At 47.3% G+C, this 23613-nt stretch overlaps 1 protein-coding gene across 1 annotated transcript; it reads left to right on the top strand.

The window, feature by feature from the left end:
* Nucleotides 1-4708: 4708 nt before the first annotated feature.
* LOC149371054 (clavesin-1-like) lies at nucleotides 4709-21870 on the top strand. The gene is made up of 6 exons (XM_089564499.1): nucleotides 4709-4957; nucleotides 9307-9552; nucleotides 12166-12417; nucleotides 14632-14825; nucleotides 20920-21030; nucleotides 21670-21870. Exons 1-4 carry the CDS (start codon nucleotides 4897-4899, stop codon nucleotides 14637-14639), a joined length of 567 nt encoding a protein of 188 aa, XP_089420625.1. The 5' UTR covers nucleotides 4709-4896; the 3' UTR covers nucleotides 14640-14825; nucleotides 20920-21030; nucleotides 21670-21870.
* The last annotated feature ends 1743 nt before the right edge of the window (nucleotides 21871-23613 follow it).

Genomic DNA, 23613 nt, shown 5'->3' with positions numbered 1-23613 from the left:
CCTCCTGTGTTGTTCGCTCTGCGCTCCGGTCGCCCTTGCTTGTGACTAGCCTTTCGGGCAACGTAACAATATCATGGTCAAAGGAAAAGGTAAATGAAGTGGATCATTACATCGTTGTTTAGATCGATGTGTACAAAGAGCTAGTGCTCGTTTGCATAACACTAAGCTCAAGCTGCGCTTAATTTGCATCAAATAATCTCATCTGTTTTGTACCAGTTGCACCCTCACATGTTTACACTGTGAGACAAATCTGTAGCAAGCGCCCACGGTACCGATGCGAACGCCCGGCTTGGAAACACTTCATAGTCATGGTTGGTGGCATCGCGTAAGACAAGCGCTTCTCGCGAATTGTCCTTACTTTCGCGGACATGACCAATATTCGATTTTAAATCACTTTATCTAGAAGTATGTTCACTAACTTTAGGTTATTGTATGCGCGTCCTATGATGCAGGAAATAGTCGATCTCAGGTCACTCCTGCCAAACCTATACACGATGGCCACTTGAATTCGCTAAAGCCTGTGAATTCGCTCGCTACAATTGCCGAAATCGCACATACGAACCCTGCGAACTCCCTAGGCCTAGCCGTCGCGAAGGGGAGTCGTGTTCTATTAAAATGATATAATTTGGCAAGCGTGCATCGCTGGTCGGTGTTGAAGCGTGCGCATGTGATATATAGCCGCTGGTTTTGCTCATTTCTAATACGGATAGCACAGAGAAAAAGCGCAGACATATTCAGGCCGTCGCCTTATCAGTGTCAAGTTTCCACTCAGCCGCCAATCTGCCGAAAACATGAAGGGCGACCATCCGCCGACCGAATTTGTCGGTGTCGTTGATCTGAAAATCATGTAGCGCTACAGTGATCTGCAGCTGTTCGTAATCATGGGACCGCTGTCGGTCTAAAGTGACCGCTGTGACCACCTAAGTGATCGTCGCGCCATTGTACGCACTGAAAGCAAGCGAATGGGCAAAAGCGAAATTCGACGACAGTGGCACTATTCCAGAGCAGCGAGTGGATGGCGAAGCTTTCGAATGCGCTTGTAAATCTTCGTGTAGTACCGCCGGAGTCCGCCCAGTCTGAGTTCCATTCCGAATGTCGAATGCCATTCGATAGAGATGACATTCGAACGTATCCGTCTTTTGGTGTCGGCATCTCTGGTCGCAGCACATAAAGCAAGTAATTTGTTCGGCGGTTGTAAGTAGTGGGGCTCTTATTGCAGTACACGAATCCAAAAATACTGAGGCCATGCGTGGCTGCATTTATTGTATACCTGCGTGTTGATAGGCTTAAAGGGGAAGTGAATGGCCTCTGTGCCGAAGATTGCGTTTCTGGTTCCAGAGCAGCAGGCTGTAATGAGCAGCGTCTACTCGGGACAGTGCTTCGAAATAAGAGGGCGCCATGTATGGATTGAGAAGGTAGCGGTAGAAACGCAGTACTACGAACTATAAGCTAAGTACCTTGCCGTTTTAGTATTGCGTGCGAACCCTATTTGCTAGCATACGCGTTAAAGATAAATTAGGCTCTTGAAGGTGAGCCGCTATAAAACTCGTCTGATGATACGAAAGACTCGGGTTCGATATTCAGCGTTGAATATCTTAGCCGAGCTTTCTTGCCGGGTGTTCTTTGCGGGTTGTTCGTTCTTGTTCTTCTGTGTGCGTTTTATTTAAGTTGGGACTCTTTTCTGCATTATGGATAGCAACCAGCTGGCCCAAACCCCTGTACTACTATTCTTTATCGAAGTTTTAGAAGCGGCGGGATGAATTTGTTTCTAGGTCAAGCTCGTATCCTATTCTGCGTTGAAGCCAAACAACTATTACGCGTCTCAAGTTGTGTCGACAGGTAATTAAATAATTTTTACTTCTAGTTTTATTAAATTAAAAAAATATATTTGTAGGGGTTACGCGTAGTTAAACTCAAGTAGACGGTCGAAAGCAGGCGCTCATTCTTTAATTGGAGGAGCACTTAAGCTCAGGCTTAAGAGTATCCCGTAATATCTTTAGTGGGTTGAGGCCGATATATGCAGAATAGGTCATTTTCTACTTAATATTCATTGACGGCGGCGAGTCCTCATACCACTACCACCGCAGTGGCGCAGTGGCGCAGCGAAGATGCGCCAGTGCATTGGCAGGTGGCTGTTTCTATCGACCCATGCTGCTCTTCCCGAGCAACATCTCTCGCAGCTGGCGCGACGCTCCTCCGAACTTACCAGAGTAACAGCGATAATATCCGGTAATAACTCAGGCTCCTTGGTAGGTGTTGGTGACTGCTTTCGCACTAAAATGTTAATTGTGAAGTTTAACAATCTGAAGCGACACAATGGCTATGAGGGACGCCGTAAAGAACGGCTGCAGTTTAGAAGCACGCAGGCGCCTTTCGGGTTTCGACTCCATCGAAACGCGGCCGCCGCGGCTAGAGTTTTGTAAAGCTAGAATAGGGAATAATTACATTTTCAGGAGACATACCTCATTCTTTGTTTTGGTTGGGCATATTATTTTCTTGTGAGGCATAAAGAAAATTAGGTGTCTTAGCCGGAGCACTTAACCCCGGCATAGCAGCCCACTCAAAACTAGAATATATGCATGTCCTTTACCTTTACGATACAATGTTATCACTTTTTTATCCTTCGTAACTTTTTACGTGTAATTTTTTTGTCTTTAGCAGCGTTATTGTTGCCTTTTCAGGCCTCATCTTAATACGTTTCACAATCCATTACGACCCCTTTTGCGAAACTGCAAAAGTCATGTGCACCACACAACAAAAAACCGTTTCAACGTGGCTGCCCGACCGGTTCTAAGTACAGGAATCGTTGTCCAGCAATGTAGACGTCATTGATTGCAATGATGCCAAGTAGCTTTCCTGCTCTCTTCGGCCGAGTGTCGCTATCGCGATGAAGGTATAAACTGCAGCTCAGCCGCAGCTCTGCTTGTTAGACGCTTGCACGGCATCACGCTTGGAGTAGAAGTTTTCAGCGCTGCGCCATAATTCGCAACCCAAGACCGGTCGCACCGCAATGGTAAAGGGGTTTTTGTTATAAGAAAACCTACTTTCGGAGTTTTGCAGTCTCCAAGCCGTTCACTGTTTTTTTTTTCTTGACACTAGGGATATTCCCCTGAAGGTGTTATAAAGGACATGTCTCGATATCCTTCGTTTTCACCTTTTAAATTTGGTGTCGTCCTTGCCGAGATCTTTTTCATTTGGATGGCCTGGCCAGACATAACGATTACATTTCTGGATGAATGTTAGGCTGTTTTCACGTTTCTGTATTTGGGAAGAAATTTTGCGTCTATATCAATTTTTATGAGCGTAGTGGTGGTTTTCTCTTTACCACGCATAGCTATTACGTGTTTCCCTTTTCTTTTTATTATATTGTCTTGCATCGGGGTTGGCGCACTAGCTATTTAAAAGCGATTGGTTATTTTTATAATGTTTTTGCATTCACCTCGACGAATACATTCGCTTGAAACGGTGAAACTGGTCCATTCAAAACACTGATAGTCAAAATCACCAACTATAATGGGAGTATAAGAAAACCTTGACTCCACCCAATCGAATTCGCCAGGTGAGCAATGAATAAAATCTGCCGCAGCATAAGGATGTCTGCAAGATAAGTCAACCAAAGCTTTTTGAAAACCTATACCGATGGTTGCCCAGAACATTTCAGATGTGGAATCGACAGATAGGAAGGGAACGAATTGTGTTTTTAGCAGCAATTATAACGCCTTCTCCCTGGAAGCAAGATCGGTCACTTCTACAAATCGAAAGTAGATAAAAAAATAGCTCAGCTCACAAAACTCTTGCTTTAACCCATGTGTCCATTCTCAGAATAACTAAATGTGTTTATGAGGACGGCGCAGAAGACACTGGTACATTGAAGGAACATGAAAAGAACGAGATAAGTGCCAACTTACAAGTGACGTTTATTCGCCCAAACATAGGTATGAACTAACTAGCCCAAGCCAAAGTGGTACTCCGGAATAACCTCCGTATTACACGTGTCAATGATAGAAACCAAGCATCCTTGTTTAGGTAGCAAACTACGAAAATTAGCAATAGGTAATGTAATCGGTCTAAGGGACTCAAACGCATAGGTTCTGAAAAGACTGGTTGGGGTAATTACTTAAAAAAACACTGGTATCGGCTTCATGCTAAAGCACATTCATGGATATTGTCGCGTCTACAAATTATGTCGTTTATACTCAATTTAGCATGCGACAATAGAAATTTGCTTTCGCTTGCGTAAGCCTCCGCGAATTCCATTAACTTTTTTCGTGCCACTTGCAGTTTCTCCGAAAAGCCTTCGTCAATCCATACTTTAGGTGAAAATACGTTCTTAATTTCTGGGCTTTGCTTAAGATGGCGGTTGTTCTGAAGTTGAGGAACTTAATTACAATAGCACAAATGCTTTCAGAGTTGCTCCTAACGATGCACGGAGCTCGCTCAATTCTTTCCGCTTCAATTTCCAATTGAGTTGCGAGAAGTTCCCTGGTCGTTCATTCTTCTTCTTCCAAAATCTCATTTTCAAAGTTTTCTTCCCTTCTTAATGCAAGTGGATACTCACTGGCGGTCCAAATTAGTAGACTCTACATGTCCTGTGTAGAGACAAGAGCAAAAGCAAATCAAAACAGCCACGTGGAGTGTCCTAAAACAGCTCAAAGTCACTTCCGTGCGGGCACAGATAAGTATTCCATCCCCGCCGTCGGCGGCCGTACTTTCGCCTAAAACAGCATCTAGTGAATAATGGAAAACAGCTTTTTTTTTTTTCACTGGGCCTCTTTCCTTGAGCGTGAGGCCGCTATTAATTAAAAATCTCATTCGCTTTCTCTGTTCTTCTCTCCTTCCATCAGTGAATTCTGCCCGTGTGCTCCTCGGGCTCATTCCGCTGTTCATTTTTTTCAGATGAGACAGTTTTATGGTTTCCATGGCTCGCTTTCACCCAGCGGTGCTTTCGGTGGCTCAGGTAAGATATTTCCTCAGACGATGAACTTTAAGCATCGGTAACTTTTGCCCCCTGTCTCTGTCAACAATCGCCGTTAGCGTTCAGGCTTACAAAAGCTTTGGCTCTCGAAAATTCAAGGACGTCGCAAAGGCCGTCCATCGGATACCTGTCAAGCACAAGTGGAAAAAAAGTAAACAGCACCACTTGTCTAGCTGTTTGGGCCGGATGGCGGTGTAGGCAGTAAAATATACGCCTGTCAAGCTCAGACAAAACGTAGCCAGCGCAATATGCGCCACGCTTCGGACACAAGCAGTCACTGTCGTCCTGCTGTGCTCGTCCCTGGACAGCGTTCCTGCAGCTGCCGTAAGAGTGACGTTCATATTTGGGCATTGGAAAGCATTTCTCTTGTCCGCAAGTGTAGCTCATGAGCATGTTCAGCTTCTAATGCCTTCATTATATAATAACCAGATACCTAGGCATGCTAACACAAATCTTTAGAAAACAATAGTACCCTTGATCTAAAGGGTCTTAGCGAAAACTAAGCGTGTGCTCAGTAGTGTTTAGCTCCAGGCCGTATGTACGCCCAAAGCCCAAACTCACTGCTTGCGGCGCTAAAACATTCGATGATCTATGTACTTTAATTACACTGAAATTTTTGTTCCGAGCAAACGATCCTTACCGCGAGCCGTGACAAGATGCAACATGTCGCGTATAAGGACGCATTACATGCAATGACGCGAACAGATGTGGAGTGCGAATGGCGTTGACTTATGAGAAATGGCACCACGCCACCGCGGCTTCAAGCCAAAGCTGCGTGAAACTACTTTTTCTCCGTAGATTGTTGTGTCAATAGACGTGGACAACCTACAAGCAATACATTCGTGTAATTTCACTTCGTGGCAACGAGTGGTAAAAAAGCACGAAGTGCCATATTCAAACAAAGTTTTGTTTGTTTTCATCAATCATTTCTTTTCTTGTTTCATATACCGCCAATGCCTTTGCATCAATGCTGTAGGGAAAGTAACGTCTTCCTCTACCGCCGGCGGTGCTACTGCTAATGTGATTGTGAGTAAACTGAACTCATTGGCAGGTGGCGTTTAAATTAATGATTCCTCTGTCGGGAAGAGCAACATGTGCCACACAACGCCCACCGCTGGGAGCACCTGCCATGGCAGGGTGCTAGTGCATCGCCTAAACGCTTCACCACTGCACCGGGACTGATGATGACTCCCAGAGATATATGAATGTAAAGTCGAGAGTAACTAATTCTATATATATGGACATTAATTAATCCATGAACGCTATCGCGCCATGCCTCTAAGGTGGAGCTCAAGTGCTCCTCCAATTTCTATTTAGTATACCCTCAAAGCCAATAAGGCATTATCAACAAAAGTGATTAAACAACAAATCAGCAAATCAAATTAAAAATTAGAGTTAATGAGGCAGAAAAATATGTAAAAAATGGCTCTGAGATATACAGTGTTATCTATGCATTCATAAAATAAACAGATGAAAAAATGGGAAAAATGGCTCCTAGTTATACAATTGTAGCAGGGATGGTAAGGTAAAGCTAAATTTCATGGCACTGATACTTGTTCTGGTATAGTTTGTGGGGTATTAATTGGGGGAGATAAATACGTTCTCCGCGCTTAAGCGCGGCTGACACAGTTCAAAACCGCCGGACCCCACCCCGTGGTCGCGTACGCTACCGAGCGCACGCCGACCACGGCGGGCCCTGCTCGGAGGGAACAAACGAAAAACACACTGGCTGACACAAACAAGGCATTTATTGCTACGACAACAATAACGCCAGCTAGCAACAAAAAACGCTGAGGAATCGAGGACGTCCGACTCACCAGCATGGTTACGAGCTAATTTTCGCCCACGGTAGGGCAGAGGGAAGCTCCGAGGCCAGACGGAATGGGCTGGCGGGAGCATGCTCTGACCCGGAAGCGCCCGCCGACGAAGAGCGGAGCCGCGCGCGACACGTCCGCGCGCTTTCCCGGTGCCGAGCAGGAAAGGCCTGTCTCTCCCCCGCGCGCGTGCAGCAAACACACCATCCGTGGCGCTCGTGGCGCTGCGACCCCAGCGCCCTCCCCTGTTAGTTAAAGTAAGACAACTAAGGAGGGTGCATTGCGGGGAAGCTAATCACAGAGAACGAGTTGGGGTGCATTGCAAGAAAGCGAACCACCGGGGACGAGTGCGTCCCCACATCCCCCCAACCTTAAATAGACCCACGCGCCTGCAAGTACATGCTATGGAGGAGTCTCCTGGTCTTCATGCACCTGAGGCAGGTCGTGCAGCGGAGGTCACGTCGACAGCGTCCATGCAAACTTCCGCGGTATTCCGAAGGTGGCGTGAAGGTCTCCGCTGGGACGACTCGCATGGCCCGCGGACTACGTGTCCGCAGGCCCGCGAAGAGAAGGCCGGTTGATCACTGCAGGCCAGGATTCTGCAGTAGTCCGCAAGGGTAACAGCAGCAGGAGGTGACTGCTGACTGGCCTTGCTACGGCCGCCCCTGATGGATGCGCCAAACAGGATACAGGCAGCTCCGTCGCAGCAGGCGGCAGCGAGAAGCACAGGACAGCAAGCCTGAGGACTCCACTGGATCTGCAAGATTTCCGACACGCACTCCGCATGCCTTTAACGTAGGTCACGGGAGGGGAAACGGCGTTCGCAAGGTCCTCGTGGCTCCATGATCAACTCCCTAGCAAATCATGTCACGCGGCTGTGCAACGCAAAGTTCGAGTGAGCAAAGCCCTTTCTTGAGTTGAACGAGACTGATCAGTTCATGCGAGGTTACACAACGGGTGGGTAGCAAAGTGCGCCCCCTCTCAACACCACGGTCCGCTGGTCGTGTCTCTTCTAACATGGTGTCAGGCAGCTCTGAAAAAGCCTTAGGCCTCACTACCATATGACACCTACCCTCAACAAAAAAAAGACCTGAAACGGGTTATATGCGCGCAGTCTGGAGGAGACATCAGCTTTGTGGGGTGGTCCTACCCGCTCACTGCACAAAGCAGCTTTTGAGTGGTCGGCACCCACCGTATTGGACAGCGTCGGAGCTCCCGGTGCTCGTAGCGGCACCCGTGGGCCTATGCCACCCGGCTCCCGGAGCCGCGACTGCCAGAGTCAAAACAGAGACAGCGAGAAAATATATACAGAAAACTCGGACCACCCACGCGGCTTCCGTACGCACTCACTCCGGGCTCGGAAACTCCGCGGGCGCTAGGCCTCGCCCTCTCTCGATGCGGACCACGTGGTTCTCGAGCTGAAGGTACTCCGGAAAAGAAAAACTTGTGCTGAGCATGTAGAAAAGTTCAAACATGCTGCAGCGCAATACACCTCACACTCAAGAAAGCATGCCGCAGACCCTATCAATCAAAATTCACGCTAGGCCTAGCCCTTGTCAAGTCCGAACAAAGAGCGTTCCTTGAACCGAAAAGACAGACGTCCAATGTTCCAAAAGCGGGCCACACGTTTGGTTGCCAGATGTGGGGTTTTAATTGGGCGAGGCAAATACGTTCTCCCCGCTTAAGCGCGGCTGACACAGTTCAAAACCACCGGATCCCACCCCGTGGTCGCGTACGCTACCGAGCGCACGCCGACCACGGCAGGCCTTGCTCTGTGGAAAAAAAGGAACGACACACTGGCTGACACAAACAAGGCATTTATTGCTACAACAACAATAACGCGAGCTAGCAACAGAATACGCTGAGGAATCGAGGACTTCCGACTCACCAGCACGGTTACGAGCGAATGTTCGCCCACGGTAGGGCAGAGGGAAGCTCCGAGGCCGGCCGGACGGGATGGGCTGGTGGGAGCATGTTCCAGTCATGGAGCGCCGCCGACGAAGAGCGGAGCCGCGCGACACGTCAGCGCGCTTTCCCGGTGCCGAGCAGGAGAGGCCCGTCTCTCCCCCGCGCGCGTGCAACAAACACGCCATCCGCGGCGCTGGTGGCGCTGCGACGCCAGCGCCCTCCCCTGTTAGTTAATATAAGACAATTAATGAGGGTGCATTGCGGGGAAGCTAACCATAGAGAACGAGCTGAGGGTACATTGCGGGAAAGCAAACCACTGGGGACGAGTGCGTCCCCACAAGTTCGAAAGAATGAAACAAGCAAAATTACTCTGAACCATTCCGAATGTCTTCGTTATCTTTCCACCTGGACCCCAAATTGACGCGACGTAGTCGAGTCTAGGCACTACTGGAGTTTAGGCCCTACTAGAGTCTTATAAAGGAGTAATTTTAAGGAAGGTGCATCGGAGAAGTTGCATCTTAAGTAGCCTACCATTCGGTTCGCATTATAGATTATGTGTACAATGTGAACATTCCAAGTTAGGTAACATCAGTTCCATGTTTGTTGCAGTAAGCCTTCAAAAGAAGAACAAGGGAGCAACCTGTTCTGCTGCTGAAGTCAAGTCCAAAATGAACGAGAAACAGCAGAAAACCGCTTCCGCCTCGACGTTCGCAGTCATGATGATGGGAGAGGCAGCTGAGGCACCAGCACAGCGAAGGCCACAGCCGAGCCTCGAAGAAACAGCCAGGATTGAACTTGGCGAGACACCAGAAACAAAGATGAAATCCCTGCAGTACTTACGGCGATTGATAGAAGGTATGTTTTCACTGCTCTTATCTTTTTTCACGCTTGCTGCATTTCATAACCCTTATATTTATGCCGGCCAAGTGCATGGAACTTGAATGCAAGAACGAGTAAGATTGTCTGCACTGGTCAAGACAAGCATCCAAGCAGCGGCTGCCGCGGTGGCTCAGTGGTTACGGTGCTCGACTGCTGACCCGAAGGATGCGCGTTCGATCCCGGCCGCGGCGGTCGAATTTCGGTGCAGGCGAAATTCAAGAGGCCTATGTAATGTACAATGCCAGTGCTCGTTCGAGAAGCCCAGATGGTCGAAATTTCCAGATCCCTTCACTACGGCGTCCCTCAGAGCCTGAGTAGCTTTGCGATGTTGAACCCCAATAAACCAAACCAATACACATCCTAGCAGACAATGTCTCTTCAGCTATATATTTATTCTTTATTTTTGTGACCTCTGCACTGACACTGTAGTTATCAATTTCTGTACGCAAGCATTTACGAGAGTTGTTTTTCTTTTAATCTTTTTTAGGTGGGTTTTCTTTCCTTTCTGCTAATTTTTATGCGTTTGCCATTCCTTTCCTTTCAGTATAATATTCCTTTGTTGTGAGTTACTAAATGGCCCAGAAGATCCATGCAAACTTGTTTAAACAGCGCGCGTGCCCCTTGGGCAGGATGTAATAACCCAACTGGCCTGGCAGGCGGTGTTTTTCATCGCTGTCAATCGCGGAACGTGCGGACGTAGTGTCGAACTGTCGCCGTAAGCGCCTGTGATATCTTTGTTTGATTTTGGCCAGAGTACTGGCGTAGTCTGGGTGACTGCCGGTCCATCCTTCATGACTCGACTGCAACATTGCCTCTGGGAGAGGCTCTGTAACGACGAGGAAAAGCCTCTTCCCGTTGAAGAAAACTTTGATTTGTACAAAACGGCACTGCGCATACAGAAGGAGGATTGCGCTCTTGCGAAGGGACGGCAGCGCTTCTAGGAAATCAATGGTAGGTTTAACCACCCGGTCCTGATGTTGCTGCTCTGAAACAGTTGCTGCGTCTGCGATAAGGTGCCAGTCCAGTTCTTCATCTTCGCGCTGAACCTCTATTGGAGACAGCGACAAGCAGTCAGCATATTTTTGCTGTCACCCCGATTTGTTACCAAGGGAATATCAAACTCGTGAAGACGTAAGCTCCAACTTGCGAGGTGTTCAGAGGGTCCCGTAAGTTGGTAAGCCAGCAGAGAGGGTGATGCTCGCTTATGGCATGAAAGTTCCGGCCGTGCACGTACTGTCGGAATTCAATCGGTCGCCAAACCACTGCGAGACATTCTTTGCCGGTAGTGGAATCGGTATATTCAGCACGGGTAAGAAGTAGCGAGGCGTATGCTATGATTCTTTCGGCACCATCCTGCTAATGGAAGAGCACAGCACAACGGCCCTGTTACTTACACAGAAAGACAGTTGACTCACAATATTGGAAAACTATTAGGAAACCAGTTAGTAAGTATGCAGGGCACAAGGACGAAGAAATAAACAGCATTAAACGACAAGTGAAAAACGCTGAAGGTGAAAACTGAATTAATTCATTGAAAAAGAAGCATAATGCACAGCTACATCAATACTGGAAAATGCAGATTAGGAAGGAATCGTTCTATGATAAATCAAGAGACAGTGTCCTACTCTTTGAAGCTGGATCCGGGTGTCTTAGAACGCGCAGCTACAAAAACAAATTTAAAGAAGATCACACATCTGGTGTGTGTGATAAATCTGTCGAAACAACTGAACACTTCATACTCGAGTGGGATGGTATCCATCCAGTTGTCGATGCAGGCAAAGTCACTCTTCCTGAGGCGCTGGGTTTAGGGCTAACAGTGGTCATGCAAATAAATCTGCTGTGGGAGTTAGAAAAGAGCGATTTCAAGATTGGTGGCTCAAAAGCAGAGAGGTGACATGAGGTTACATTAATAAGGTGGATTGGTGAGCTAGTTGGTTTATGATCGCATACTTTAGCAGCTGAAAGGGAACGAGGACGTTGAAGAGACATACAGGCGAGGACGACGCTGAGGACGATGAGGACGATGAGGTTACAAGTGTAGGACTGAAAATGTATTTGAAGAAAATGTCCAAGTTTGAGACCGATTGATAACACAGTTAAAAAATTAAAGAAAGTGCCTCCACTCCCATTGCAAAAGGGACGCTCCTACCCTCCCTCCCTCCCTCCCTCCCTCCCTCCCTCCATCCATCCATCCATCCATCCATCCATCCATCCATCCATCCATCCATCCATCCATCCATCCATCCATCCATCCATCCATCCATCCATCCATCCATCCATCCATCCATCCCGTCTAGGTAACCACGTGTTCCCTACCAGCTATGAGGGACGCTATGGCGGACGAGGGAACTTCACGGTACACTTTGCAGTATAAAAAGTAAAGGTTGTACCTCGTAGGGGTTGTTTTCTGTAATTTTTAATTCGCCTCTTCAACATTCAATAGCGCCATCACGGTTGCCAGAACCTGTGAAATTCAAACAGTCAGAAAGTGGTTATTACCAGCATAACAAGGATGAAAAATGAATCGAGAAAAATGAGGCTTTTAATAAGCGGCACCAGTAACTTTATTTCTGTCTAATTCCTTTGCAGACACTTCATCACTCAATATCCCTACAGACGATGACTTTCTGGTGCCGTTCCTTCGCGCCCGGAAGTACCGCGTGCAAAAGGCCTTCGAGATGGTAAAAAAATTCTCCCAGATGCGCCAAAACCTTCCAGAGTTCTTCGAAGACCTTACTCCGGAGAACGTCCCTATCAAGACAGTTTGCCACGACAACGAACTTCTAATGGTTTCATCCCAACCGGATGCCTTTGGAAGAAGTGTGGCGCTCTTAAGGCTAGGTAGGTTTTGAAGGAACTAGTTGTTTTGAGCAAATTTCAGAAGGGCGCTGCATGGGACGCGTCACTTCCATGTCCAACATGCTTGGGGGGAAATTTTTAAATATTGGAAAACTGTAAGTTACTGATATGAAAATGCTGAAGGCAATGATCTATTCTTCCGATATGTAGCAAAATGTTCCTTTTGTAGCGTTTCCATTGCTGTCATCGAGCAGTTAAGACTGTCTTAGAATACTAGTTAGTAAAGCTTTCTACAAAAGCAAAAAACGTTAATAGCAAAAAAATGCAAGCCTGACGACGGGAGATCTGCGGATATGATGATTGTTATAGTGAAACTTATAATATATGCAAAAAATGCGTTGATAAACTGGTTCTCGTTCAAAAATGTTTTTCTCCAGAATTGTTGGGTATGTCTGCATCAGTCTGAGCTCAGAAAATCCCTGCTCTCGCTCGCCATGAGTATCATTAGCGTGATGCTCCCTAAGGAATTTTTTTTTGGTTACCGTCCCTTTTTAAAATACTCGCCGGCCTGTGGCCGTTTAGCCTGTGCGATTAAACGGCTAAAAGCGTGAAATGGCTCATCGAGACACTTTCCCTCGCAGTCACTTCACTGAGTTTATTTCTCAGTTGTAGCTCAGGAATGAATAAGAGTTTTGATCTTTCAGGGAAAATTCAAATAAAGTGATGAACCCATTAAAATACTCTTTCCTCTCCATTCGGGTCTATCTAAGTTCTCTGCTGATTTTTATTTCATCCTTGCAACTTTTTCAGTGCGCCTGAACTACCATTTGGGACCTTTCATTTGTTTATAGCATATGCTACTTGAGCCAATCATATCCTGAATGTCCGAAGTGTTCAGTTCCCCGAGTTGGCAGTCTCTTTTAAAATTCGCAACATGAATAGCACTGGAAAGAAAAGGTCATGCGCAACATGTTTTCTTCTTCATCTAACCTCAGTAAACATGGCTACTCTTCCTTCAACTTTTGCTTCTTCTAGCATAAGATTCGTTTTTGTGCTTCATGAATTCAAGTCAAGAAGTTCTTTTAGGATACGTTTTAGCCCCTTTTTGTGTGCCACATTCTGGAGATCATAGATCAGAACCAACAGAATAATACAGACCTTTAATACAAACGTGGTTCTAAGTCGCAGGTCTTATACCTTTTTTTTTCGCACTGAGCAACAGAACACCATATCAGGCAGAGTTGTCAGCGCTGCAACAACGTAGTTCTAAAGTTCGTGTATAGCGCTTCGTGGAAGCGCAGTGAAGGCGGTACAGCCGCATTGTTACTGGCACTGCGGGCATTGCGAATAATAACAGAAGAAAAGAACAAAGAGGTGGACGTTTGTGAGGAAGTGCACGAGCCTACGTCCGCTGTGCCATTACGGGTGTCCGCCACATTACTTTCCACCCCACGGCAGTCTCTGCACTGTCTCCTTATGCCCGCAGTAATAGCTCGGAGGTTACGGGATTTACCAGCCTAGTACGAAGATGAGTGATGCGATTCCGGCCTCGGCGGCCGCGTTTCTCTGCAGACCTAATGTAAAATACGCCCTTGCAATGTCAGATAACGTTAAAGATCCCCGTATGGTCAAAATTAATTCGGAACACTCGACCACCACGCCTGTTTTCTCCGCCTTATTTCACTGACTCCTCCGTCTCTTTTTTTTTTCTCATGTCCAATTAAATTAGCAATGTATTCTAGTACTACGATATAGAGCGGAAGTGAGCAGCTAAGCAAGAAGTGTGAAATAAGACTGCGGAAGCGTAGCAGATATGAAAAACGAATTGATGAGCGCATGGTGAATAGCGTATGCTCATACAAACCTGACAACCTGCAGTCGTTTAGATTGTTATCAGTCAGCATAGAGGAAAGGGTAATATAGTTGAGGATGGCAGAATTGAGTGGCCTGGTGATATTAAAAACTTCGCGTGTATAAATAAAATGGTCGGGGTAACGCAAACCATCATCGGGCGACGTTTTATTTATGAGCCAACTGAAACTCTGTGATAACAATGATGAGCGCGGTTCTTTTAAGTCAAGAGGCACTTCCTTCTCCAGATGCGCAATACTCGTCCAATTAAACAATTTTGAAATACCTATTTCTATAGTCTAAATCTACTTCCATCACTCAGCTTACAGGAAGTTCATATCTGTTTTGATAAGGTTTGCGCTCGCACGATGTCATTAAAACAATACTACCAAATCTTCATTGCAGGAGCCTAGAAACCTAGCGTGTGCTCTTTCAGAGACTTGATGAGAGCAGCGTTCCTGCTGGCTGGAAGAAATATTCTTGAGGACGTCACACAAATTAATGGCGCAACCGGCATCGTAGACATGAAGGGCTTAAGCTTCCATCATCTGACGCAGCTGACGCCGTCATTGTTGATTAAGTTGGCTCAGTTCACTCAGGTAAGAACGGTCGTGTATTTAGGCCTCAGGGCAATATTTAAGTGTACCCGCCTATGATTTTAGCATGCTCTTTAAAGCATTATATGCCACACAGTTTAGCTCAGTGGATGTCGCACAAACATTTTCCAAGCATTTAAATAAGTGCACCTGAAGTAACGTTCATATTTGAAAGCTCAATGCCCACTCAAGCAAGAAATTGTATGGTCCATAGTGAGCTCTGTAATAAGGTAGATTGTCAATAAAAGCAAGCCACACTCAAGGAAGGACAAATGGAGGCCTAAGAAAGCAAACTGAACTCGCATTTTCTGCAAGCGTTAAGCACAAACCGCTACTTTTTGCTATACCACACTGAAAACAATTCGCCCAAAAATATTACCAGCATTTTCAGCCAGGACACGTCTACTGCAGGAAAAACACGTCTATTCCGTCTCCTAATCCAACTGCGGCCAACTTCTGTCAGCAACTTTCATCACATCATCTTTCCTTCAAACTCTCACGCCATCAACTCAGCATCCCCTATTTTACTGTAATGTGCCGTCATTTCTATCTTGTATCACGTGTTCTCCTCAAGTGCATTTGTTCCTGTTAATTTCAGCTGAAATACTCACTTCTTTTTTTCTTTCCGCATCGGTCTCATCCTGCATCTGAACGTTAATTACCCCCGTCATCTTATTTTGCTTCACTGATTGCGTGGTCCTCGTTACTTCAAGCTTTTTACAGGATTGAAATCAAGGTTTCGGTCAGCACGGCGAGCGCACAACTGCTGCATTACTTTGTTTTGAGAGATAGCACAGATCGTCTGCTGCTCTTAATTTGGGTGCCTTCCGAATGCACACAAAGTGTAGTTTTGTTAGTGGCCATTTCCCTTTAATTGTCAGGATCAGAGTATTTTGCTTGGCCTGTAAAGGTTTCCCTCCACATTTTTCGCTGTCCCCGACTATCTATCGTAAACTATGTTTGCAGAACTTTTTAGGCCTATGGTTGCACTTTTTGAGGCCTTCAAGCATGCGTTGCAGCTCATCGCCTTAATTAATTAATCGCCTTTATAAAAATGAAACCGGTCCATAATAAACAGAGCATCAGCAAAGAGGGGAGTTGTTTTGTTGAGGCGGATGAAAAAACACACGGTGTCAGTTAAGCACATTTTTGAATTTTTTTCAGAAATGCAACATTTTAAAAATTCATCACCATGGAATACTTAAAGGCTACACAACAATAACACATTTTGTACAAACAGTGCAAGATTACGCCAATTCTAGAAATAACGGTGACAGAAAGGCCATATTAATGGACTTTTAAAAAGATTTCGGCAAAGTCTCCCATCACAAACTACTTCATAAATTAAACAAAATATTTTAAAGTCCTCAGCTAATTATTTGTATTTCAGATTAACTTAGTGCACCTAAGCAATCATTACTTTTAACACTCATGACTACAAGAATCTTTCCTTTCATTCTGGCATTCTCTAGGGCCTTATTCGAGGGCCTCTTCGTTTTCTCTATATAAATGATGTTAGAAATCACCTCCCCGTAAAAGTCAATCTATATGGAGACGACTGTATTTTACACTCGGAAACAGAAACCCACCTCGGATCAAATACCGCTAAATGATGCATTTCGGACGGTTGTTGTCTGGTGTGAAGAATGGCAGATGGTAAATTTTGAGCAAACTGTTTTTTATGTGCATCACACACAAAATGGATGCGTTTACTTCAATTGCTCGGCTCACAATATTTTTCTTTCTGGAGTAATGGAATACATGTATCTTAGTCTGTTGATAACTCACAACCTCAAATGGAATCAACACAACGATAAAGTAACCACTAATTCCTGTCGTAAATTTGATTTCTTTCATGATAACATTAAAACTGTCCATTCACTTACTAGCATATAACTCAATTATACGACCTGTACTAGACTGCAACAATTATCCCAGATCCTTCGAACAAACTAAAATTAAAAAACTTGAATGGGTGCAGAATAAGGCGGTTCGGTTCACTCTTAACTTCTCCCGCATATCAGTAACACAACTTTTAAAACAAGCACCTTGCCTGCATTAATACCGCGTAATTGAGTTTCTTGACTAAAATTCATGCATCAACTTGTAAACAGATATTACGATGCTCACCTCTCTGATATAATTACATTTTATTTTAGTTATGCCGCGAAGCAGACGCGTCAACTAACAATGACACCATTCCGCGTAAAAAGAAACTCCTTTAAATATTCCTTAGAAAGGTGATGATTCGGGATAGTGGGTGATTCACATGATGTTCCATAACGCAAAACTAATGGGCAAGACACAAGCGCTATTGTCTTGTCTCTTCGTTTTGCGCTGTGGAAACCTCACGTTTATATATTCCTTTTTTTTCCTTTAAATTTTATCTTAATTGAATAACTTGACTAATGTCGAAGTTGCTCAGTCTTCCGTTCCTTTATTCGCTGCTAATCTCGGTAAATGCTTTTGCAGACTGAAGTATTTTTTTCTCTTTCGCACCGCTTTTATTATATCACGACGTTGTCAATGTTGTCATTTCGAGCAGTGTACTTCATCTTAGTAGTAGTAGTAAAAGACTTTTAATCAACCATAATTTACAGGCCGAGCATTTCGACCGCCTGGGCGACCAGAAGCCGCTGTTCTTCTTCCCCTTCAGCGCCAAGCCAGTCGAGCCAGGTGGTGATGGATAGAGAGGGTGGGGGGAAGGAACCCGACTGCTGAGCAGCCGGGCAATAGAATAGGCAATGGGCCAGGTCCGCATAGATACAGGGGCAGTTGGGACAGGAAGGGTCCGATCGATAGCGATAGAGGAAGAGGCGGGACGGGGTGATAACTGCATTCATCTGAATGTGCCGAAGAAGGCGAGACTCCGGCACCGTGAGTGATGGATGAGGGGGAGGGTAAAGGCGTTTGTCGAGGCGGAGCTCAAGGTAGACCTCTTTTATGGTGCGGCGAAGGGTGAGTCTCCCACCGTCCTCCGAGGGCTTGGGCCAGGGGATCAACGGTGCCCGGAAAAGTGTGTCGCGGGCGAGCTGATGGGCCAGCTCATTGCCGTCAATCCCTGAATGCCCAGGGACCCAGCGGAGGAAAACGATGGAAGGCTGCAGTGCGGAGACCGCTCGTTCGACCTCCTGTTGGAGAGAAGGGGTCAGGGTGCGTTTCTGTATGTGGTGTATAGCGGCTTGTGAGTCCGAATAGACTGTGTACTCTTGGAGAGAGGGAAGGAGGGAAAATGACTGGAGGGCATGCGCAATGGCGAGGACCTCGAAGGACAATGCGTCTGGAGGGTGTAGATACGGCCCGCTGGTGTGGGTTTCAGGAGCAGGGAGGTGTGGATGGTACAGGGCGTAGCCGCAGGAACCTCGAGGAGCCACGAAGGAGGCATCCGTGTAAGCTACACCCTGGGTATCAAAGAGAGGGGAATGGTGCTGTGCGGCCGCATGACGACGTCCGGCGTGCAGGACGGGGGACATGTTGGTCGGGAGGGGAAGGATACGAAGATTGGGGGCGGGGGTGGGAATAGGAGAGGTAAACGGGGAGATTGGAATGGGCGAGATACCCGCTTGAGTCAATAACCACTGACCCTGACGGGTAAGGGAAAGCCGGGCAAGCTGCGAGTCACGATGGAGACTGAGAAGAGAACGAAGAGGATGGAAGAGGCCTGTGGCAAAGAGCTTAGTGGTAGAGGTAGTGATAGGAAGGTTGAGAGCTGCCTTGTAGAGGCCCACAAGAGCAGTCTCGAGAGCGTTAAGTTGAGTCTGAGTGAAGGAAGCGTAGGGTGCAAAGTACAAGACCTTGTTGAGGGCCAGCGCGTGGGCAACTCGGCACGCGTGAGCCTCGTGGAGACCTGAGCGTCGAGTGACCACGCGCCGCAGGAGGTGAGTTACAGAGTGGCAGGTGGTGACAGCGCGGTGAAGGGATTGCACATTCTTAGCCGCATGCAAAGGGAAGCCAAGAACTTTGCACTGTGTGACGACAGGAATGGGAGAGCCAGAAAGGTGGAGAGAGACGAAGTGGTTGTGTGAGCGCTGGTAGGAGGAATGGCTGAGAAGGAGAAGCTCGGATTTCTCAGGAGCAGGAGAGAGGCCAGCGGTGGTGAGAAAGGAGTCGATGAGATCTAGGCCACGTTGCAGGGTGTCCTGTACGTGACCGGGAGATCCAGATGAACACCAGAGAGTGATGTCATCGGCGTAAAATATATGATGCAGGTCGGGAATTTCAGCTAGCTGGGAGGCGAGAGGGGCCATAGCAAGATTGAAAAGGGTAGGAGAGAGAACCGCACCTTGAGGAGTGCCTCGGGTGAGGTTGTGGGGGTCGGACAGATAGGTGTCGACTCGAAAGCGAGCGACACGTTTAGAGAGGAATGAGCGGATATAACAGTACATGCGGGAGCCACAGTCTAGGGAGGCGAGTTGGGAAAGGATGTGGTCGTGGCAAACACCGTCGAAGGCTTTGCGAACATCGACGGTCACAAGGGCGTGAATTTGAGAGGGGGTAGGTGACAGAAACGTGTGCTGGAGAACAAGAAACATGTCCTGTGCACAGACGTGGCGTCGGAAGCCGATGAGAGAATGAGGGAAGAACTCCCTCGTCTCGAGAAAATTAGAGAGGCGAGTCAGGGCCATTCGCTCAAGGGTCTTACCAACACATGATGTCAGGGAGATTGGGCGGAGGTTAGAGAGAGAGGGAGGCTTGCCCGGCTTTGGAATCATAGAAATGAGGGAGGAGGTCCAGGAGCTGGGCAGGCAGCCGCTGTCCCATGCATCATTGTAGGTTTTAAGGAGGAATTCTTTGGCGCAGTCAGGAAGGTTGCGAAGTGTGGTGTATGTAATGGCATCCTCACCGGGAGCCGAGCGTGTAGCATTAGCAGCCAGAGCCGATTCGAGCTCCCGGAGAGTGAAGGATTGGTCCAGATCGGGGTTAGGTCCACCGCAGTACACCGGGTAGGAGGGTGCCAGAGGGGGCGGGAGATAGAGAGAGGCGAGCTGATCAAAAACATCGGAGGGAGTTCCTTGAGTGAGGGCTTTAGCTAGAGTGGGAGCAAGGGCAGGCTTAGTGCCAAGGAGGGATTTGAAGAGAGACCATGTGGATCGCGAGTGCAATGCAGAGTCAAGACGGTCACAAAGAGCACTCCAACGAGAGTGCTCGAGGGAGGCGCAGTGGGCGACGATCTCGGCCCGCAAAGCAGTGATCCGGGAGGAAAGTTGGGCATTGTGTGGTTGGGAGCGAAAGGAGCGTTGAAGACGTTTACGGCGACGCCATAAACGGAGAAGGTGAGGATCTGGGTCTTGGATTGGGTAACGAGAGCGAACGCGACGGCTACTGGACGTGAGCGCTGCAGAGATGCGCGACGTCCAGTCGTCGTAGGATTGAAAGGAGTCGGAGGCGAGATTAGTGCGAAAAGCATGCCAGTCAGTGTGAATAATCGGATGACAGCGAGGGATATGGGAGAGAGAGGTGGTGATATGGATGAGAAAGTGGTCACTTAGAAGAGTTTCGGCTGTCACCTGCCAGTGAAAGGAAAGTGAACCCCGAGAGAAAGTGAGGTCGGGTGTCGTAGGGCGTTGTGAGGCAGTGCCCGCTCGAGTAGGAGAGCCAGGAGTATTAAGAAGGGTGAGGTGGCGTTCCTGGGCCAGACAATGGAGGAGGCGGCCGGGTTTGAGGGTTTTTGGGTAGCCCCAGAGTGTGTGAGGGGCATTAAAGTCACCACCAAAGAGGAGATGGGAGGTAGAAGAAAGAGAGTGAAGGAATTTGCCCAGAGCAGAGAATAAAGAGGAAGTGACAGGGGGGTTGTAAAAAGACAAAAGGACGAGTGAGATACTTCATCTTCACTTCCTTTTTGTTGCCTGCATTCATGTTCTCCTATGTTGTGTTTCACCCTGCTAGAATCCCATTTGTGAACTGTGGTATTTGTAAATGAAAAAATAAAAATGAAACAACATGCAACCGGGTGTTTATGTAAAACGCACTACTTGCGCTACTTTCTGTATAGTTCAATTAGAAGCTAGCATAATCGCACGTTCACTTTTGAGCGAAAACTTCGTAGCACGACAAACGACCGCCATGGTTACTCTAAACTTTCTATGATTATTTGCAGGATTGCGTGCCAATGTGAATAAAGGCGGTGTACATCGTGAATCACCCACCGGTGATCGAATTCCTGCTTACAGCAGTGAAGCCTTTCCTGAAGAGCAAGTTTATCACCAGGGTAAGATCTTCATGTCGCACACATACTAGTCTCCTTTGTTCATCAGACAGTACCATACTGCACAGAACCCATGCTCCTTAAAGACAGGCCAACAAATTTATGTCGCCTGGTGCCAATATCTAAAATCTCTGAGAAAGTTCATATCCTCCAATCAAATAGTTGTTTATGTCAAGCATTCTTTTCTAAAACGCAGCATTGTGTTTAGTGGTCAATAACCTTGGCAAGTTACGAGCTTGGGGTGCAGTTTCCATTAAAGGCGCGTTGCTTTAAGTTTTCTTTATTTTGTGTTTTTTGTTGTCGACTGCCCTTGAGGTGAAAACACCAAACAGGCCAGATGGAAAAGCAAGAGTGCGGTCAAGGGTGACAGAGCTAGAAAGCAGAACCTGCCTCAGTAGGGAGTTATTTGCCGTTCCGCCATATGTTTTCCTTAATTCCAATCACTAGTGCCGCTGGCGGTGTTCAGTTCAGTCTGGCAACTCGGCGTTCTTGTTGCAAGACTGAAAATGGCTCGTATATCGAAGTTTTTCAGCACGTTTATGCAAGGACTGAATTTCTCTGGCAGTAATTCTTCTGTGATTATGTTCCTGTGACTGATTCAGGAAATTGAGTAGTGCTTTCTCTCTCACTGCCAATTTTCAGATCCACTTCGTCGGGAACGACGCCTCGCAGCTTTGGGATATCTGTCCTCATGATATCACACCAGCTGAATTCGGCGGAACAAGGGAACGGTTCGACTACGACCGCCAAGACTTGTTCCTCCGCAGCAGGGCCGAATTTTTCCAACGGTTGTACGGCCCAGGCTGCTCGGAGAAAGAATAAAAAATAACTGTTGTTTTCCAACTTTATTCGACGTGCTTTCATCCGGCCAGCGATTCCTTTTCGCCATGGTTTCAATGCTATTCGCTGAGAAAGTCAGGACATCAGTCACACCTCTACCTGCCGGAAACCGTCGCTTTGGGCGTGCGCGTCGTATCTGCAGGTACTATCGGCCGGAAACGTACTTGGACCACGGCACCGGTGGCAGCAGCGGCTGCGGGGCCGCACCGCGCAGCTGCCATCTCGCGCCGCTTAAAGTAACTTTAAACTTTACCGCCTCTAGCTCACGGCCGGAGTGGCCCCAGTGGCCAAAGACTTCGCCCTCGCTCTTGCGTAGGGGCTTATCAGGCTTGATAAAGGTACAGTGCGGCGCTCGGCTGCTCTGCTGCTGACGGTCGCCACGAAGGGGAGCGTACATCACCTGCAGTCGTGCAGATGGCACTGTCGAGCTGTAGCGAACGAAGAGGACGACTTAAACCTCTGCACTGTGAAGAAACGAAGACCTGCTTTGTTTTGTGTTGCTGATTTCTATTCCCATTATGTGCAAATAGAAATTATGTGGGATAGAATAGTATTCTACGTTCACTCCATACATGCGAACTGACCTCCTCATAAGTCGCAAGTACAAGTGCTGAGCGTGTTTCTGAGTTTGTTCATCGCCGCATACTTAAATATCGTTTGTTTGGCATTAAAAACACAATATTATGCATTCATGCCAGATGTGAGAACTTCGTAGGTCATGCGGCTTTTTAAAGCGAAAGCTTTACTACTTGCACTTTCAGCCTTTGCCGTGGCGCGGCGGTGCCACCATTGACCTTTAGTTGACCTCTGTGTGACGTCATGTGTGACATCACGCCGAAGAGAAGGGCGACCGACTCGCGCCGTCGCAAGCCGCGGCGGTGCCACCACCGGCGCCTAACTCCTGCGCTCTCCGCTAGGAGTGCGATTGTGGCGTTACGCTGAAGAGATTAGGCTCGACTCACGTCGCTAGAAAGCAGTAGCTGTGCCAACTACCAGCGGCTTAACATTGCTTCGCGATTTCGCGCCGTCCGTGTGCGACGGCGGTGCACATGAACGGCGGCCTGACTGGACTGGATTGTACTGGACTGGATTGGATTGGATTGGATTGGATTAGAATAGATTAGATTAGATTAGATTACCTTAGATTACATTGGATTGGATTGGATTGGATTGGATTGGATTGGATAACAGATGCATCGCCACAACTCTAACCACAAGCACCACCACCAGCTACACTCCCAGCTGAACCATGGCGCAGGTACGGATATTGCTTTCGCAATTACCGGGCTTAACCAAACTAAGCCACAGCGAATTTTTTTTTTTTTTACTCGCGAACACTGCTGCGAACGTTGAGCGCTGGTACGTTTCCGAATTCTTGGCGGTGTGCAATTCAAACGGTCTTGTCACCTAAACGCGGGTTGTTGGGCTGTGTACGGAAACGGATCGCTTGAATACTGCTAGTGCGTTGGTCTCATGAAAATTCAGCAACTCACAGAGTGGCCGTTCGCTTCAATCCACACATTGAGAGTGACGGACTCTAATTTTCAAGATGCGACTTCCCAACAATCTCATTCAGACCGCACTATCGTAAAGTTTCATAACAGACAACGCATCATAGCAGCCAATTAAAGCAACTTGCGGAGACGTCACTGAAAGAAATATAAATCCTACTATTTGAGCTAACTCTGAGAAAACCATATCGAAAGAGGGGCAGCACTAGTAGCAAGTGCTGAATTTTTGGCGCCG

The sequence above is a fragment of the Amblyomma mixtum genome, chromosome 1, assembly GCF_055824585.1.
Source record: "Amblyomma mixtum isolate Tamu chromosome 1, ASM5582458v1, whole genome shotgun sequence".
NCBI lineage: Eukaryota > Metazoa > Arthropoda > Arachnida > Ixodida > Ixodidae > Amblyomma > Amblyomma mixtum.
The sequence above is the reverse complement of the archived record's forward strand: the minus strand, read 5'-3'. Positions and strand labels throughout refer to the sequence as shown.

Bases quoted from the DNA above. Each gene is read 5' to 3' on its own strand.
- LOC149371054 (XM_089564499.1), top strand. From the start codon at position 4,897: ATGAGACAGTTTTATGGTTTCCATGGCTCGCTTTCACCCAGCGGTGCT. The intron at 4,958-9,306 runs GTAAGATATTTC...TGTTTGTTGCAG, and splicing joins CGGTGCTTTCGGTGGCTCAG to TAAGCCTTCAAAAGAAGAAC. The intron at 9,553-12,165 runs GTATGTTTTCAC...ATTCCTTTGCAG, and splicing joins CTTACGGCGATTGATAGAAG to ACACTTCATCACTCAATATC.